This window comes from Lethenteron reissneri, chromosome 2, assembly GCF_015708825.2.
Source record: "Lethenteron reissneri isolate LAM-NWPU_2019-01 chromosome 2, ASM1570882v1, whole genome shotgun sequence".
Taxonomy (NCBI): Eukaryota; Metazoa; Chordata; class Hyperoartia; order Petromyzontiformes; family Petromyzontidae; genus Lethenteron; species Lethenteron reissneri.
In genome coordinates this window covers 10402795-10423601 of record NC_083780.1, presented here as the reverse complement: position 1 = coordinate 10423601, position 20807 = coordinate 10402795, and the positions used below count along the sequence as shown (strand labels likewise).

General features: G+C 44.4%; 1 protein-coding gene across 2 annotated transcripts in view; it reads left to right on the top strand.

Moving 5' to 3' along the window:
- Positions 1-20807, top strand: part of LOC133343634 (uncharacterized) — a 47036-nt gene that overhangs the window by 16957 nt on the left and 9272 nt on the right. For both annotated transcript variants that reach the window (XM_061553339.1, XM_061553330.1), the window contains exons 2-8: positions 1373-1453; positions 6804-6887; positions 8063-8110; positions 9613-9696; positions 11773-11922; positions 14739-14880; positions 15833-15883. In XM_061553339.1, coding sequence (XP_061409323.1) covers positions 1412-1453; positions 6804-6887; positions 8063-8110; positions 9613-9696; positions 11773-11922; positions 14739-14880; positions 15833-15883 — 601 coding nt within the window. In that variant the 5' untranslated portion in view covers positions 1373-1411. The remainder of the gene's footprint in view (positions 1-1372; positions 1454-6803; positions 6888-8062; positions 8111-9612; positions 9697-11772; positions 11923-14738; positions 14881-15832; positions 15884-20807) is intronic.

The window sequence follows — 20807 nt, the reverse complement described above, 5'->3', positions numbered from 1 at the left end:
CAGGTTCCGTTTCTTCTTGTTGCAAACGAGTCACGTCATAGCATGTATCGCGCAATGTTTAAGGCTCAGTGGCAGGCGTATCGATGACAGTTATACTGGTAGTAACCTCCTGGTTACACCAGCCCACAGGGGATTATTGTGTCCGTCGTGCAGGGAGGGGCTGGGTGGGGAGAGAGGTGCTGGGTGGGGAGGGTTGGGAGGGGCTGGGTGGGGAGGGTGGGGAGGGGCTGGGTGGGGAGGGTGGGGCTGGGTGGGGGGTGGGAGGGGTGGGGCTGGGTGGGGAGGGGCTGGTCACCCCGTGGTGCCCTTATAAAACTCAACGCTTAACCTACTCACGCCGGCTTGTGCCCGCCCTCACAGTCGGGCATATTTGCGGAATACACCACGCCGCCGTTGACCCTGGCCATTGACCGAGCAACCCAACGTTCCTACCAGCTCCCTCCGCAGGAATGTGTTTGAGGGTGGACAAGAATTAAAGTGACGACACAATCAGGTGGATGACAGCAGGCTCTGGAGGGACGAAATTAGAAGTTAGCAGTTGTAGAAAACAATACTGGCACAGTAAAACTCCTGGAATCCACGCTAATCTCACGTGGTAATCTTAAAATTGGTGATGTCCCCAGTAAAACATCGCTACACTTCGCGACGTTTTACCGCAGCGTTAATTAAGTATGGGTGCTCAGTTTTCCAAAAATATGGAAAGTTTTTCTGCGCATTCGCATACCTGTCAACTGGTATCAGTGCCTACCTAATTACAGACCAAATTCAGACCTTATCGGTCACCCCACGAGCCCCCCCCCCCCCCAAATCTCAACGTTCATCCTACAACGTCCCATCACACAGGAAAAACACAAACAAATAGACAATTTGTATGCAACCGTATTGAAACGGCTGTATGCCGTATGGACCTGAGAGGTCAATTTCCTTGTACAAGAATACTGGGCAAACCGTGTGGGTTGACTGCTATGCATTCAAACCAGATTCGAAGCTTTCGTGACTGCAGGAGATATTACTCTTTGGTTGTTTCGGTAAAGTCACGTAGAAAATCAAATCAAATAGAATACGACGTTTCGATTGCAACGCAAGCAACCATCGGCTATGCATTCGCCACTAAGTGGCCGTGACGTCGACCACGACGCTCGTGCCAGGCTAGGTGCATTCGAAAGAGCGGCGTGGCCGAGAACGCCCGACGGGATTTCTGAGATTTATCCCCCCGCGAATTTGACCGTCGCGGTGTTTCTCCGAATCATGTCTCGGAATTTTTCGAAAGGCATCACTCCCACGCATGGTATTGACGACGCCGCCATCGTCAGATTACTCATCAACAATGGAATTCTTCCTCTTTTTAAAAAAAAATTCTCGTCGTCTGCAGGTTGAGCTCAATCGGCCGCTGCCTCTGCCGTGAATAAAGATGCGCGACTTCAACCGACAACCTTCCGTCACATTTAAAATGGTGAGTTATGCCGACACGATACGCCACCACCAACACCCCCCCCCCCCTCACATTTGTTGTAAAATAGTGTAAAAAAAAAACGAGAGATGATGATGTTGACGATAAGAATACTATATTTTTGGTTCTTTCGGTAAAGTCAAATGTTTTATATTAATATTATTTTATTATTTCCCTTCCACGTGACTTTACCGAAAGAACCAAGAATATGAATCCCTGCAGTCACGAAAGCTTGAAATCAAGATAAGAGTACTGATAATAGCAGCGTGACAATGGCAATGATGATGGTGGTGGTCATGCTGGTGACTGTGGTATGTACGTTGAACTTCTTTCGCGAATTACATAGCCAACCGTGCTGAGGTGCGGAGGAGGGAAAACAAACGAAACACAAAAGCAGTTCTCAAGAAATTAGTTTTGAATACAGATTTTTAAAGTGGATAGTGGTGGTGATGGTGGTGGTCGCCAGTCCCGGGTGGTTGGAGGGTCTTGGTGGCAGTGGATCGACAAAAGGGTGGTGATACGTTGTTTAAATGCTCTTCTGTGTTCGTAAATCATTTTATTATATTGTGCACTGTAAATCTTTCCCTTGAACGTGTCTATAAATGGATAACCCTGCACAGCACTGCTACTCACAGAATGACTTTACGTGTGTGTGTGGGAAGGGGTAGGGGGGGTTATCGGTCCTTGGCAGCTAAGTGGCTGAATGGGCACTCGGCAGGTTGTGGTTAAACATTGTGGGAAGTTAGAGAGCAGTGCACAAAAAAATTAACCCGTAAAAACAAAGTTTTTCACTATAAATCCTTTATATGCGTGGCATCGGTTTTATTTTATTATTCATTTCTGTTTTTCTTGAATAAGAGTTTCATTTTTAATCACATTGGTATTTTAAATTAAATATGAAAATGTTTTTTCCTAAAAAGTGGAAAATTTTGGAAAAAAAATTTCGCGAAAATAAATTGTCACGCACAACGAGTCTGTGTGCAAAATGTCAGCTCGATTGGATCACGGGAAGTGGGTTAAAAAACGACCGAAAGATTTGCACGGTCATAAGCGCTGCAAGCAAGCAAGCAAGTGAACTTAATATAAAGGATTTAAAAATAAGAACAGATTTGACCCTGTTTTGGCAATTAAATTGGAGGTGTTGAGATGTTCAAACGTCAAGTAGGTTCCTTTTTGCAAGGAATTAAGTCTGCGTAGAATAACACATACTTGTGGCAAAACATGTAAACAAGGACGCTATGACAATTATATAGGCGTTGTCTTTTAAATTGATTTGTCTATACCAGCGACAGCCTTCTTTATGGCCTAGTCTCACTCGTGTCAGACCAGAGAATGGCAAAAGGCGAACAGTAGGTCCCATACATATAACTTGATGTCCGAACGCATTAACCACGTGATGTTTGTAACAGACGCCAAACTGCAGTGACGCAACATTCAAATATTAAAATCTTGACTTAAAGCTTTCGTGACTGCAAGAATTCATATTCTTTTTGTGTTATTTTCTTTGAACCTATCTTCGTGACTTTTAGCGAAAGACCCAAAGAATATTAAAATATTACTTTGTCTTATTGAACCAATCCAGGTGACACTTTGCACTGCCGTGTTGGTGACGGGATGTTTAACAAAAAAAATTGTTTTTACTCAATATATGGGGACGGAAAGCTGTGACAGGAATTGCCGTCCGCTTATTTCAGTTGTTATTTCTACTCCGTTTAGTTTATGTTCAGCTGATTTTAGTTTAATGTCCTCTCTACCCCACCTTTTGGTCATAACGGGGGACATCTCACGTGGCTTTCTTGGGCCTCGTCACCTCTACTGCGAGTGGCCAGAGGCCTGTGCAGATGATGGTTCGCACACACTGACCACTGGCCTTGGTTTGCAGCGGTTAAAACAACGAGACAATGTTGAATTTAGATTTAAAGCTTTCGTGACTGCAGGGATTCATCTTCTTGGTTATTTCGGTAAAGTCACGTAGAAGGCTGCTTGTGTTGTGGCCGAAACGTCGTGAGAATTTTTATTTTATTATGTTTTATTTTTATTATTTGATTATTTCCCTTCTACGTGACTTTACCGAAAGAACCAAGAAGAGGCAATGTTGATTAAATTACAACACCGTCTGCCTCTCGACAAGCCCAGCGGTGTAAACATAAGTTCACCACGGGTTTGGGTCGATCGGCAAGATTAGCACGGATTGGCTACGTACGGTAGGAAAGAAATTCAACATGTGCACATTCAAAGTGAGGCTGCCCCCGACTCTTGCGAGGGTGTACATGTGTGTGTGCTGAACTTCTTTTGCACAGTACGTCGGCAACCGTTGCTAATCGGATGTCTGGCCTGCGTGAAAGAGGAGGCCAAGTACCCTTTTAACGGTGCCCTCTTAAGAGCACCCTTTATTCGAGACCTTGCAGGGCTGCACCTTTATCTTTTGCGGGGGGGGGGGGGTTGTGGGGGGGGGGGCGTTCAATCTCAAGGGGATTCTCACTCTAGGATACTGTACTCTGGTGAGTGGTGTGTGAGGTGAGTCGATGAGTGGTGTGTGAGGTGAGTTGATGAGTGGTGAGTGGTGTGTGGCAGGTCATGACCCCATGCATATGGCAGGCCGCCCCCTAGTATAGGTATATGTATGATAGTCCCCGGCTTACGAACAATTCGATAAGTTCCCGAGACTCGTTCGTAAGTCGATTTGTTCGTATCCCCGGAACTCAATAGTTAATCGCGCATATGGTCAGCATTATTAAATGTGTTACGGTTCAACAAAAAAGGAAGCATTGTTCAACTCATAAGTCAGAAATATTGTACATTTGCATGTATTAAGTACTGTATAGTAAGTAAAACCTAAACTAAAGTAACATGAAAAAACATTTGTTTTATATTCACCTATCTTGAGTCCCGATACTGCCGGAAGGGGCTTTAATAATTCTAGATTTGAAGCTTTTGTGACTGCTAGGATTCATATTATTAGGTTTTTTCGGTAAAGTCACATAGGTAAAAAATTAAAATTAATAAAAGTAAAATAAAAATAAAATTTTAATCACGACGTTTCGGAGGCAACACAAGCTTCCGTCTTCAGAGAAACGCTGGGACTCATTACATATCGTGCAGGATCGTTCAGCCGAACAAAATTGTTCCGCCGTTCGGCTCGTAAGCACGGCAGAATGTTCGCAAAGTCGGACGGTGAAAAGTAAGAACATCTCATGGCGGTTCGTTCGTAAGTGCGGATGTTCGTATCTTGGTGACTGCTTGCACAGAGTAAAGGGGTAAAAACCCCAAACAGGCACACTAGATACAGCGCTGCTTCAACAGGATTTCCAGATGTAAACGGGCTACCGGTCTCAGCGTATATAAATAACAAATACACCCTCTGCAACTGCTACAGCTGGAGATCTATTCTACAAAAACTAGCGGCGAGCACCGTCATACAATTTCTTTATGGAAATGTTCAACTGGATGGGCGATTAATTGTGCACGGCACAATGCATCTCGAGATCCAGCTGTATTACAGCTATGTTAAATCGGCGCTGTTGTATGGCTCTGAGAGTTGGCGTGTTGTCAAGACCGACATGAAGAGAATGGAAGTCCATCCATAACAGATTCCTCAGGAGAATCTGCTGCATCTTCTGGCCGAACAAAATCCACAACACTGAACTGTACATGAAGACCGGTTGTCCTAATATCACACACGAGACATCGAGAGACGACGACTCGGATGGCCTGGACATGTACTCAGAATGGACCAGATGGACACCACCTGGCAAAAGGAAACCTGGGAGAGCCAAGACCACCTGGCGCAAGACCGTGAAGGATGAGCTGGCAGCAGCGATCGACCTCTTGGGGCGAGGTTTCAACATGTTGGCAAGCACAGGAAGAAGTGGAGGGAACTCACTGCGGCCTTATGTCACGTATGGGATGAAGACGATTAACAAAATATGAAATGCATCGTTGCAGATGTAAAATGTTTCACTGAATGATGCAGTCGTTACGTCTTTGGTTACGCACAGAGACGATTGCCTCAGTGGACTTCCTTGAAAAAGTGAGACGTTCTCTAGTGCAAGAGACTTTGCCAATCGTGTTAATTTTTCAAATAGATAATAATTTACATTTCTTATGGTGCATTTGATCCAAGGATCCCAATGTGCCGGTGTATGGAAATCAGGGAAATAAGACAGAGCCAGCGGCATAAGTGACCAAAACGATGGGGAAAATGCCATTTCTAGAGAGGTGAGTTTTCATTGCGAGATTTAAATAGTTCTAAATATTCTGATTGTTTTATTGTCAGAGGCCAACGCGTCCCATAGTCTTGGAGCTGTACTGGCAAAATCCCGATCACCCCCCCCCCCCCGGAATGGAGCCTTGACCTCAGAAAACTATAAAGGAGGAGCTCTGAAGATTTCGAGGACCTCATTGGTGGTGTATATAAATGGATAAGTTCTTGTAAGTAATGTGGGGGCTAGCCCATTGACAGCCTTGTAGGTCCATAGCAGGACCTTATAATCAATTCGATATTTGATTGGTAGCCAATGCAAGGACATGAGAACAGGAGTGATGTGCTCACGAAATGATGTTCGCGTACAGCATCCTAGCAGCAAATTATACACGACTGTACAAACATATTTGATTTGAAGCTCTCGTGATTGCAGGAACTACTCTTTGGTTCTTTCGGTAAAGTCACGTAGAAATAAAATAAATTAAATAATAGAATAAAACGTTTCGATTGCAACACAATCAATCGTCATCAGGTAGAAAACGAACCTAGTGAATTTAGAAATACAATGCAATGCAACACTGAGAGTCGGCTAACACAACAGTCAGCACCTTACCTGGTTGATTGCGGTCTTCCAAAGATTGCTAAATTTGAGAGAGAGACAAAACACAGACACGGGGACACACAGACAGACACACAAGCAGAGAGAGACAACACAGAGACACACAACATAGACATTACTTTGATAGTGCATTTTCTTTGAGCTGTACGCCTTTTGGCGTCCTCTGGTCTAGCACCAATTGAGACGAGGCTCAAAATAAAGCTGTCTCTGGTGTGGACCAATCAGTTTCAAGGACAATGCATATATTATCAGAGTGTGTTTTTTGTTTGCATTTTGACTGAAAATATGGTGGTTAATGCACACATGATTCATTGTAAAAAGGTTTCAGTTTTGTTGCCAGAAAAAAGGGGAAAACCCCTATTATTATTTTCTGGTACTGGCAAAGGAGGTCTAATGATGAAAGAGAAATAGGCAGTTTGAGAAAACAAACTTAGCAAATTTTTGGAAATGTAATGCAATGCAACACAAACAAATCTTTATTTTGTTGTTTTCTCAGTCACAACTGCATCTTCCGTTTCTCTCATCCACAGGTCGTTTTCCTCATTTCCATCACGCTGACGGAAAGCACATGCTACGTGTTCGGACATTACTCGTGCAATGATACGTGGTCACTGGTAAGTCGATGGACCTCTGCGGTAAACGACGAACACCAAACCTGTAACACTAACGCTTCCCCGAAGAGAGAACCCAGAATAAACAACAGGCAATATTATAGACAAAGGGCTTCTCTTTACAGCACAGAGCTAAATTTCGATTTAAAGCTTTCGTGACTGCAGGGATTCATCTTCTTGGTTCTTTCGGTAAAGTCACGTAGAAGGGAAGTAATAAAATAATGAAAATAAAACATAATAAAATTCTCACGACGTTTCTTCACCTGAGGACGGCTGCTTGCGTTGTGGCCGAAACGTCGTGAGAATTATTTTATTATGTTTCATTTTTATTATTTTATTACTTCCCTTCTACGTGACTTTACCGAAAGAACCAAGAAGATGAAGCACAGAGCTAAATAAGGGTTGTTTCCTGACGCAGACCACCTACATTTATATACAGCAGACTATCGATTATCCGTGTGTGGTTTATTCGATTTGCGGATTAACTGTGCACCTGCAATAAAAAAAACACACTTTAATGAAATGTACTATCCGAGCTGCCCCTCCCCCTGCCCCCTTCCCCCATCGCCCCTCCCCTCCTCCCACATCCCCCGCCCCTGGGCGTGGCTCCCCGAGGCTTGCCGTGACGTAAGGGACCACGTGGTGATTTACAGCCAACGTGAGTTGAGCGTGGAGAATGAGAGCCGTAGAAAAGAATGTTTTAAAATATATCTATAATTTTCTATGATAGAATATAGTATTGTCATTAGTATAACATACCTATACCAAGTTTGCAGTGGATACGACATTGGGAAGTGGGTAAAAATTGAGTTACAAGATTTTTTTTTTAAATAGAACAGACGGAGTGAGTTATAAATATATATATTAATAAAAGCGGGTTAAAAGGCACTTGGCGCATTTCGGATGCCCGGTGGCAGGATGGTTGTTCCAGATTTTTTTTAATCTGAGGATGAAAGACAGCATGACAATAACAGTGCGACAATCAATTGCAAAGTCAGCGGGAAAACTGACACCGAGATAATTGCACTGTAAACTCTACTATAGCTGGCGCCGAGATTATTTGTATTGCGTCAGCAAGAATGTTGACACGCGATTATCACACATCGGGACATGCACACTAGGGCACCCTTTGCTGTCGGAGTGACATCTCCTTGCCCGTCCGTCTCTTCTGCTCACAGATGCACAACGTTGAGCGGAAACTCAACCCCTGCAGTGCCCATGACCAGGTAACAACACCACAGTGGGTGCTTCTCACAGGTGATTGGCTGTTGGCATTGGTCAAGATGACACTGGTCAACAACAAAAAATTTTTTTTTTCTGGCCTGGACTTTTGCAGCTATTTCAGACCAATTTCAGGGTGCTGATTCCAAATCTGATCTCAGATTTGCTCTATCACATCTCATTTTTATGCTATCGGCATACCCCATTTTCATTGATTTTACCCAAAATTAACTCTATGTCACTTATGATTGCAAGTTGTTGCGAGTCAGTGACTGCTTTAGTGTTAAATATGGTGCTGTATTTTAGGATGGTGTTTTTATAATATCATTTTATGTAGATATCCACATTTATTTAATATTTTTCTTCTGCAGTTTTTATTGAAAATACAATATTTGATATCTCAAAAACCTGATGTGATAGACAAAAACTGATGCTAGATTTGGAATCAGCACCCCAAAATTACCTTATAACCGTTGGAATACCGTATGCCAGAAAAAGTGTGTTGACCAGTGTGATCATTGCCAAAATGGCAACGCTGTGCCCAGAACCGCCGAGTGTCTGCGGTTTGAAGATAGGATTCGAGTGGCCGGTTGGCTCAGCGGTTTCAGTTTGACTTGGCTCATCATCCATCTGGGGGGGTCACTAAAATGAGTAACTACTTTGTGAGGAGCTCAACGATTGGCTGTCCTATAGATAACGTCGCCCCTGTCATAGGAGTGCAAACAGCAGATTAGTACCGTCTCAGATTTATAACTTTTACCTTGACTCATCTTTATGGGGCTCGCTGCGATACTACGACGAGTATGGCGTGGTTTATTATCCACGACATTCGTTTCATCCGCTTTGCTAAGCGCCGTGGGTATCAGCAAAGCGTGGGTATACTCCCACGTCTTGCAAGACGTTTAGCCAGCTGGAGAGAAGATAGGCCAAAAAACCCTCCGTGGAGGGGAGGGGAGGGGGGGCCTCTCTTGATCTCCCTCAAGTAGAGGACCTTCCACCAGCAAGTGGCGGCGGCGAGCAGTTGCAGGGGCTGTGGCTTTGCCTTTGTCATCTTGACCCTCCAGCAGTTTGACCCCCTTCTTGTGCAACGTGCCCAACGCAACGGTCGTGTTGACTCAGTAGTAGGTTTTTACCCTTTCAACTGGTACAAAACTGACACCTTTATACGAGGCATCATGTTTGCAATAACCGCAACACAAGCAGTCAAAATGCAAACAAAAAGAAACAACTCTGATAATGGTAATGATAATCACATCATTACCATTATCAGAGTTGTTTCTTTTTTCTTTTTGTTTGCATTTTGACTGCTTGTGTTGCGGTTATTGCAAACATGATGCTTTGTATAAAGGTGTCAGTTTTGTACCAGTTTAAAGGGTAAAAACCTACTACTATATTTTGCCACTGGTTAAGGAGGTTTCATAGCGTAAAGTCGTTTTGATTGCTTTGCGTGGAAGGATCGCGGCTGCTTCTCATTGAACGTCGCTCTCGCTCGCGTGTGTGTTTGCAGGTCAGCGACATCCCCCGCTATTACCTGAAGGAGAACTACGCGTCAGTGCCCATCGACGCGTTGATCCAATGGCACAGCAAATTGGTATGAACACCTCCTCCTCATCCCCTCCCTCCCCCCCCTTTACTATCAGAATCAGATTATTTTAATATATGGATGAGTAATCCGATGAGCCATGAAACTCTTTAGCACAGATGTCCAGTAGGGGCACGGCATTAGAACGTCACAGCAACAAGTAAATACAAACATTCGATAGGAGTGCAAGGTTTAGGATAGGTAAACAAATCACCCAAAAAAAAAAAACCAAACTATAAAAAAATAATTACCTGGTAAAGCCCACTGAGCTATGAACTTTTTTTTCAACATCGACCTGGCCCACAAATGATAGCTCAACAAAGTGGCTTATCACGTGGAAATGTACAGCAGCAATATTGTCTAAACCAGGGCAGCTGGTGACCTTAAACCAAACGAGGCGCCGCCCAGCAATATCACCGCCAAATTTCGAGATCGTCCAACATTTTTAAACAATGAGAGAAAAAAACAACACTCGGAACTATACTCTTAGGTTTTTTCGGTACTATTAGGTTTTTTCGGTAAAGTCACGTAGAAAGAAATGAAATAAAATAATAAAAGAATACGACGTTTCGATTTCAACACAAGCAACCATCATCAGGTACAAATGAATGAGAAAACAAACATTGTAAACTTGGAAATATAATGCAATACAACACAGAGAGTCAGCAAACACAACAGTCAACACCCCACCTGGTTGATTACGTTCCTCCAAAGATTGCTAAATTTGAGAGAGAGACAAAACATAGACACGGAGACACACAGACAGACACACAAGCAGAGAGAGACTCACACAGAGACACACAGAGAGAAACACACACATAGGCACACAGAAAGACAACGTCTCTGTGTCGAGGCCTTAAATATAGAGAGAGAGGGGGGGGCAGAGGGGGAGTTGTGTGGAATTCCTGCCCTATGTGTGTGTCTCTCTCTGTTTACTATGTTTGTTTTCTCATGCATTTGTACCTGATGATGGTTGCTTGTGTTGCAATCGAAACGTGGTATTCTATTATTATTTAATTTAATTTATTTCTACGTGACTTTACCGAAAGAACCAAACAGTAATTCCTGCAGTCACAAAAGCTTCGAATCTAACACTCAGAACTTTCATTTTGTCTGGGGAGGTAGGGCAGTCCTTAAAATGGGAAGTTTGTTCCGTTGACAACAATGTCAAAGGGAGCCCAGAGTCGCTGGCAGATGTCGCAACCAGGTACCCGATACCCGTACCCTACCCGATACCCGGCTACCCGTACCCGGCCAGGTACGGGTACCCGTTTGCGACCCTGGTGCGGCCGGGTACGGGTACGGGTAGGCCGTGAGTCACTGGTGAGTAACCGTTTGTCACTCATTTCCCAACGTCTTGTCTCTTCTCACAATTCAAGTTCCTAGAATCAACCCACCCGTGCCTGCAACATGGCTTCATCCCAGAGGTCGCAATCAGGTACCCGATACCCCTACCCTAACCGTACCCGGCCGGGTACAGGTAGGGTACGGGTACGGCCGGGTACGGGTACCCGTTTGCGACCCTGGTGCGGCCGGGTACGGGTAAGGAATCAAAACCCGTTTGCGACCTCTGGTCGCTGGGGAAGAAATTAAACGCCCACATATGCCAAAGGGAAAACAATCAAAGAAGTGGCAACACTTGTGTCCTCCACAGCAAGGAGGGGTCTGGGTTCGATTCCTGACTCGGGTGCCTTGCTGAGTGGAGTCTGTGTGTTGTCTCTCTCTCTCTCGTCCTGTTTGGCATGGGTTTCTTCCAGGTTCGCCGTTTTCCTCCCATAGCTAAAACAAAACCCCCCATAGATCGCAATGCTGAAAAATGAACCTGCAAATTACTCCTTGAGATTACACAAAGCAACACCGCCGGAGCACGACAATCCACATCCGACTATAGAAATGTAGGCAGGATCCTCGTGAAAAAAGTTGTCTCTTGACTGAGGGTTTCCTGGGTTAAACAAAGGTTATAATACTACAACTAATAATAGAATATAGTGACCGTTATCTGGAATGATTCGTGTGGAGTTGCGGCGCCGGGGATAGAAACTGAATTGTGCTTTTTGTGGACAAATCTCTTTGTTTTTTTTTTAGGTGAACGAGTGCAAAAGGTTCGCCGACCTTCATCTCATGATCTTCTCACTGAATAAGTCTCATGACCACATGAGCCACCTCATGGATTTCAAGGATTTCAAATTCGAACACTACATAGAGAACTTCACATCGCTACACGGATTAACCGAGGTAATGGACGCCGACAAATGCTTTACCCAGTTAAATTGTTATTTATTTACCCAGTTAAGTTATTGTTTAATTAAAATGTTCATGATTATTAAAAGTATTTACCCGGTTAAATGATTGCCACATCGTAGGAAAATTTCCGGATGTAGTCGGACTGTACTGTGCTAACACTGTACGCGCTTGCATCTGTTCCACGGCGTCGCTAGCAGATCTTGAGCAGCACATCAAGCGGAACAGCATTCATTGATATTTGCCAAATAAATTTGGAAGAATTGTATCATTATTATTATTGCTATAACCAGAAGAGAACCCGTTGTTCCTCAGCAATAGAAAATAAGAAACAGCTGTTGCCATGGTTCTTACTGAGTTTAATACGTAGGCTTTATTATGAATGGTTCTTACTATTCTCACGATCCCTCGGAGCACTAAAAGTAATCGCCTTTTTTACGCGATAAAATTCCAAGATAATAAAAATTGAGATTTTTTTAAAATTCATATTTTCTAGGTTTTAAAAGAACATTCTGGAGAAAAGAATTAATTACGTGAATATCAGTACAAATGCAGATGCGAGAGCGATTTCAAAATGAACCGTGTCGGTCATCTGCACATTGTTACTGCCACTTCGTTGGTGTCACTTCCAAATGTTTGTGTCTTCCGAACTTCCTCCACCGTTTCGGTTGGCGACGGCCCACAGCCACAAGCAACAGAGTTACTGGTGGGGGGTGGACAGGAGCCCAGCCAGAAGCCAGCCAGGAAACTCATGGCATAGATTGTATTTGTTATAGTAATATTATTATTAGTCGAGGGCCCTATTTAATACATAGGCTTTCGCGACCAACATCCATAATAGAGGTTTTTGGGTTAGATGGTGTGAATATACATGTGTCGTTAAACCCGCCACCACCTGACGCAGCCAATTAGGAAGGTCGCCTGATGATGCTGGTTGTAATTACCGGCGAAACGTCGTACTCGAATTGTACATTTTATGGGTTTACTCTCCAACACACCGGTGTGCTGTACTAGTAACGAATTGACACGTTTTGTTTACGTGACAAACCTTACTAAAAACTTAAAACACAGGATCGCCCCAAACCCCTCCTTTCAGAAGTTTATAGATCAGCTTCTGACTAGCATAATGAAGTATGGTCACATAACCCCTCCCCACCATGATCTGTACAGGCCATCATCCAGCATCGGATTGACCCCACCGCCCCCCGTAACAGTTGGTATCCGTGGTGACAAGGCCACTTTTTAATCTCGTGCTGTGTCAGCATTGACACGTTATCCGTCCCTGCAACCATACTCCTTGGCCGCACTAATCGAGTGCTGCGGGGTAAAATGTTTTCGACCGGGCAACCACAAAATGAACCGTATGAAAAATAAGAATAGGCTTTACCCTATTCTAATATAATGCAAGTATCGGAAACACTTATAGCTCGGGCCGAGCAGTTATATCTATGGGACCTTTTTGCCAGTATCAAAAATAGATATAGCTCGTATAAGTGATCCAATACTTCCAGTGCTTACATTGTCTTTGTACTGTTCACCGTTTGGCATTCTCTTGTCTAACACTGGTGGGACAAGGTCATAAAGAAGGCTGTATCTGGTATAGGCCAATCGGTTTCAAAGACAATGCCTATATCATCATTATCAGAGCATGTTTGTTTACATGTTTTGCCAGAAGTAGTTAGTGTGGTTATTGCAAACTTGATGCCTTGTAAAAGGTGGCGTTCAAACATCATAACACCTGTTTTATTTCTAGAAAGGGTAACATTTATTTTTATTGTTCATACCACTGTGGTTATAATTTTAACGACGCGCCCAGTCACTACAATTCCTGAAAGGCACATGTCTATCGCTTGCCGTGACAAAAGTGATAAGGGTGTGTGTGTGTGTGCACGTTTTGGTGTGTGGTTGCCCACAAAAGGTATCTAAAAGCCACATTTTTACCCGAAGTAAAGAAAAAGTTTCCCACTCCTATGGTAAATAAAACTTCGGGTCACCTCCCGATTGCTTTAACTCGTAAGAAGCATTTGTCTGCAGAACCCGATCGCTGATCGTAATCAGTCGTGGTCGCACGCCAGCGTCACGATCCCCATGGCATATCATGCAAAAGTTCATATGTGCTCGCTAAACAATTGTCGACAACATACGGCCCATGGGCTGGATAGGGCCTGTGACATAATTGAATCTGCCACCGTGAGTGACCATTCGATGCCTATTGCTTCAAACCGCCCTCCGAACGATCTTTATCCGTCACCAAAAGCATCTTGGCCACACCGACCAGCTACGAGAGGGTGCATATTTTCAACCCTGGCAAAATCGGTGTGCTACGTTTTGACGTTCAGTGTTAAAACCCGGTCCCGAGTTTGCTCGTGTTGATCCAATACTGATGAAACGATGCACTCCCAGAGGGCGGTGTGGCTGATGGAATGTGTAAAATATTTATTTTTATTGTCGAGGAGTAAGGGAAAAGCTAGATTTGAAGCTTTCGTGACTGCAAGGATTCATATTCTTAGGGTTTTTTCGGTAAAGTCACGTAGGTAAAAAATAAAAATTAATAAAAGTAAAATAAAAATAAAATAAAAATCACGACGTTTCGGAGGCAACACAAGCTTCCGTCTTCAGGTGGAACCGTCACAGCACGATAGCCGAAACGTCGTGATTTTTATTTTACTTTTATTAATTTAAATTTTTTACCTACGTGACTTTACCGAAAAAACCTAAGAAAAAGGGAAAAGCTGTTGACCCCAGCTATAAAAGAGATGTGGGGTCGCCTCCGATGTTTGAACATGCGTTACGTTTTTGTTTATTTGCAGAACTTGATCCCAGAAAAAATGGATGCAAGAAATCAATCAACAATGGAATTCTTCAGGGAGTTACTCAGGCTCATGAAAGAGGCCACAAATTTCACCAACAGCGAGGCCTGCTATGGAAACTGGTCAACAATTTGCCACATTGGTGGGTGCGATGCTATTTTGAAGTCCGCGAATAACCAACGATGTATGTGATTGCCGGTTGTGCAGCATAGCTGCCTGATGTGTTTTCGGGTTGCGCTGCCATGCATTGCTTGGCACGGCCAACGTGTGTTTGTTTTGTACGCTGGTGGGTGATGAAGCCCAAGCGAAAGCAGGTTCGCCGATTATCGCAGAGGTTCACGATTAGCACCACTACCCCACCACGTGGTGGTGAGGAGCTGATATAATCGTTGTAATCACTCGCTGCCTTATATCAGATGTGTTTGTAGCAAGTAAAAACAAACTAAAAAAAACTATCAATGAAATTTTACCAGGCAAGGCCCACTGAGTTACAGAGGGCAATCGAGGGCACTGTGGCGGCTGGTCACTCAAGAGGAAAATGTAAATAAACGAAACAAAACCTGCACATTTTAAAGTTTAGAAACTGCACGTTAAATAATAACAGCAATGTGGCTGAAAGAATAATGTTTGCAATCAGCGTGCACTGCCTGCTGTAACACATAGTTCAGAAACACATCATGAACAAACTGAAAATATACAGAAACCAAAATGTGCACAAAGAAGCAAGGAGAGACGCATGCTTGGAATTGCACCGAGAGACAGAGGAGCCCGTTGATTTGAGGATGTACTCACCTTAATGACAGGGACACGTCACGGCTAGAAGGATCGATGGATGATCGTCAGGGATAATAACGGAGTGGCAGCCAAGATAATGGAACGCGTCACCAACGAGGGATGTTCAGCGGACAATTGGAGCGGTGAAATCAGTTCGCGAGCAGGTGCCGGGTGGGTAGTTACATCGCAGTATCATGAGAGGCAACAACAGCTTCGGGAGGCCATAATCCAGCGGTGGATCGACCACGGCCGATAAATCAGGATGAGGGCAACGTTGAAATTGGCGCAAGCTGTGATTTCTCCACCGTTTGTGTTCACAGTGCCTCGCCTGAAGGAGAGGGACACCGTGAATGAGGAACCCGACGCCAGAGGTAACCACCGTGAGCGCTAATTACGCACAGCGACTCAAAGCGCCTTAACACCACAACTCGATTGAGGCATTCGAGGGGCACCCCAAGTGGCCGCTGTCCCCGTGCGGCACAGCGTGACCGGGCACCTGGTCCTTCGAGAAGGCCCATCCGTTTGCTGTGTGGTGTCATCCGAAATTAAGTCATCTACGGTGCATTTTTTCAAATTCGTACCGTGACGCCAGCACACAGTGGCCTACTCCTTTCGAGTGGCGTCAGGATCATCCTTTGAAGGTCCACAGCTTCCCGTTATAGTTTTTTGTCGGAGAACTAGCGCACAGATGGCGTAGGGAGTGTTTCACTTCTCTCTTTGGTAACAAGTATAACCCGTAAAAACAAAGTTTTTCACTATAAATCCTTTATATGCGTGGCGGCTAGAGTCCTCTCGTCCTCTGGCTTGAGATGGCTGCCACCTATGGGTCAGATGATTGCATGGCAGCATTAAGCAATTGGTAATTAAATATAAATTTTTTGTCCTAAAAAGTGTAAAATTTTGGAATTTTTATTTTTTCACGAACATTAATTGTCACGCACAACGAGTCTGTGTGCAAAATGTCAGCTCGATTGGATCACGGGAAGTGGGTTAAAAAACGACCGAAAGATTTGCACGGTCCTAAGCAAGCAAGCAAGCGAACTTAATATAAAGGATTTAATAAGTTTAACCCGTAAAAACAAAGTTTTTCACTATAAATCCTTTATATGCGTGGCGGCTAGAGTCCTCTCGTCCTCTGGCTTGAGATGGCTGCCACCTAAGGGTTAGATGATTGTCTGCCAGTATTAAGCAATTGGTAATTAAATATTTAATTAGTTTTCCCTAAAAAGTGTAAAATTTTGGAAAAAAATGTTCACGAACATTAATTGTCTGGCACAACGAGTCTGTGTGCAAAATGTCAGCTCGATTGGATCACGGGAAGTGGGTTAAAAAACGACCGAAAGATTTGCACGGTCCTAAGCAAGAAAGCAAGCGAACTTAATATAAAGGATTTTAAAATGCCTTAGCTCTCTCTCTCCCCGAGTGTCTGTGGGCTATTACTGCTGCACGTTCATTCAGCGTGTCTGGATGGGTGTTCGTTTCGCATGTGGCAATCGATAATACATCGCCCTTGAGCTTTGTGATGCGGAAGGACTCACGACAGAGCTTACGCTGTATTTGTTCTTTTTGTCCATTCCCACGATGTTTTCGCAAACCGCGCTTCTTGGCACTGGCCCAGAGAGTATTACGTTTGGCTCCACTCCATAGTACGCTCACGTTTTGTGCCGCCTAGTCGTCTGTTCGTGTCTTTATTTTATTAAACAGATTGTCACAGTCGCGTCCTTTATTAAGAGGCGGGAGGTGCAATGGTGCAAGTTGTTGCCTGGGTCTCCGTTGCAAAACAACACGCGGCTTAGTGGGTAAATGAAGGCGCAGCCTTGCAATACTAATAATAGTCGATATTGTATCAAGCGTCTTTCATGTTGAAGTATCTTAAAGCGCTGTGCATAAAGAAAAATAAAACTACACTCGCAACTATCGATTAAAAATGTAAGCCATATCAATGACTCCACTCGAAATCCCCCCCCCCCTCCCCCCCAAAAATGAAGAACTATGATAAAAGCGAATAAATAATTGCAGAGAAATCCAATCAGACGACACAATTTGTTTCTGTTTTAAAATCTTAAGTTACAGGGAAAGCTCGGTTTACAAATGGCTGAGTTTCAAGACACTGATTTGAGAAGTGAAACAGATTCGGCCCCGCTCACATCGCTCCTGGCGGAAGCGCCTCCACTCGAGGGAGACCCCCAGAAAGAGCCACTTCGGCTGGATATTTCTGCCCTCCTCTTCAACACTGGCCATGTACCTTGGAAGAGTTGGGAGTGACCAGAGGTGGGACAAAGTCATTGTTATGCAAGTCCAAGTCGAGTCTGAAGTCATCAAATTCATGACTCGAGTCTGACTCGAGTCCAAGTCACATGACTCGAGTCCACACCTCAGAGGTGGGACAAAGTCATTGTTATGCAAGTCCAAGTCGAGTCTGAAGTCATCAAATTCATGACTCGAGTCTGACTCGAGTCCAAGTCACATGACTCGAGTCCACACCTCAGGGAGTGACCCACACTTTTCCTCGCCGCACGCGAATTACCGATCCACCCAGGCTGTACCCCTTTATTCTGCTGGGTGGACCGGGGCGGTAGAGAGTTTGGGGTGGGGGGCGGCGGCTATTTAAGAAACTCGCCCCCCCCCCCCCTATTGTTTCAACTGCCGTGCCGGGAAATGTTACTCGAAAACCTGCGAGCCTTTGGATTGCAGTGCGCCCATCCCATAACTCTTATGCCAGAGAGGGATGTTTTCGTTTCAGGAAGCTGTACTTGTACAAATAACAACAACAACAACAATCCACTGCTTTAAAAGGAGAAGACAAATACAAACCATACACAAGAGATGACATTTCGCACAATGGCCCTTGAATTATATAGATGGATTTCTGCATCGTGAGCAGAGGTCACAAACGGTTTTTGATTCCTTACCCGTACCCGGCCGCACCAAGGTTCCCTACCCTTACCCGTACCCTACCCGAAATGAGTGACAAACGGCTACTCACCAGTGACTCACGGCCTACCCGTACCCGTACCCGGCCGCACCAGGGTCGCAAACGGCCAGGTATTGGGTAGGGTACGGGTATCGGGTACCCGGTTGCGACCTCTGATCGTGAGACCGTGATAGAAATGGCCGACAGGTTGGGGAGATTTTCATCCAGCAGTGGATGGACCATGGCTGATGATGATGGTGGTAAAAAAGAAAAAACTACTGGAAAATTAGTTCCGGTCGTGGAGGTCGGACCGTTCGACCATACTTCACCATGCGGGTCGGTTAAGGAGCGCGTCGAGAATTGGTTGAGAGGAAATCATCAACCATGATCTATACACAAAGTGCTACCGATTTTATAGGCTCCACAGGGTTGAGGTTCTGGGTCAACCGCTCAAATCATGATTTAAACTCGTAACCTTACGACTGCAAGCCGCTCACGCCACGACCACAGAGCCACCGGTATTCCTACCATGGCCTAAAAAGAGAAAAAAGGCACCGTCAGTGATTTCCATAAATGCGTCCCAGGAATGCATCACTAAGTGGATTGTATAAATTATCGTATCATTGACCTCCCAAGAGCGGCACTGTTACCCATAACGACTGCATGGCAGCAAAATTTCATAATGTAGTTTCAACATCATTTTTATTCTATGAGACATCTCCTTTACCAGTGGCAAAATATAGTAGTAGGGTTTTACCCTTTAAACTGGTACAAAACTGACACCTTTATACAAGGCACCATGTTTGCAATAACCGCAACACAAGCAGTCAAAATGCAAACAAAAAGAAAACAACTCTGATAATAGTAATGATATGCACTGTCCTTGAAGTTGATTGGTCCACACCCGAGACAGCTTTCCTTAGAGCCTAGTCTCTATTGGTGTTGGACCAACACTATCATTTTTATTGTGTATAACTGTAGGCTTTCTTACGCAAACTCAAGAAGCAAGTCAGCTCTTGCCTCACACAAATCACGTGACTTCTGTGTGGGTCCCCTGCCCGACTCCCTCGGCTCTCTCCACCGTCAGTTTAACACGTATCAGGCTTTCGCGACCAATATTCATAATAAACGTTTTTGGGTTAGATCGCGTTATTTATAAATGTGTCATAACCCTCCACCACCCAACACGGCCAATCAGCAAAAAAGTGTCACGTTGACAAAAGACAAATAGTTCACTACTTTAGCCCACCGGTGTGTTGAAGAGTGAATCCACAACAAATATAGAATTGTTATAATAACACTAATTGTTATAACAACACTCCTACAACATCAGAGTGCAGCGCCACATTAAATACGCACTACAATGACAATAGTTTAAAGCGATTTGAAGCATGTTTTATTTTCAAAATGGAAATATGGTTTTGGGGGGGGGGCAGAGCTTTGTGACATCATATTTTAGGGGGGGGTCTGACTTTTTGTGACGCCGTGTGACGAAGGGGGGGGGGGGGCTAAAAATCGTCCAACATCGCGTGACGTCATTTATGGACGGCCCCCAAGTGCAAAACTCAATTTTAGGTCAGGCATGTTGTGAACTGGCGTCTTTGTGGTGTGTGTGTGTTAGACCATCTCGCTCTAAACCGAGGAGCTGCGATGGTTACACGCACTCCGGTAAAAGCTGAGGTTCGGTGGATCACACAAATGTCGTGTGGAACAATCCCTTCCCGTGAGCTTCGTGGTGCCGCAGTACCCTGGCTCGCCAGGAGATGGCGGTACAGCGAGTGTGGGCTTAATCTCCATCTGCACCTCCAATTTGCACAGTTGGCAACGTGCGGTGCGAAAGAAGTTCGACGCACACGTACATTGCGAAAACAGACGCAGCCGCGTGCCAGATCGCTTCTGTTCGCTCGTTTTCTTTCCCTCCTCGCCCTCTGTTCCCCTCCCCTGCCATCACCACCATCACCACCACCACCACCACCACAACCATCATAATTTCATATTCTTAGGTTTTTTCGGTAAAGTCACGTAGGTAAAACATTAAAATTAATAAAAGTAAAATAAAATAGTAGTCACAAACCGTACCTCTCCATAACAAAGGCTCACCCTCTTAAGCCTCACCTTACCATATGAATAAAAAGTGTGCCGTACTTGGCCCTTCCCCCCTCTCCAACCATTATATATACGGAGTGGTAGCTCTTGCAATCTCTCATTTACTTGATACAGCTGTCGTGGCTGTGACGGTTCCACCTGAAGACGGAAGCTTGTGTTGCCTCCGAAACGTCGTGTTTTTTATTTTTATGTTATTTTACTTTTATTAATTTTAATGTTTTACCTACGTGACTTTACCTAAAAAAACCTAAGAATATGAATCCTTGCAGTCACGA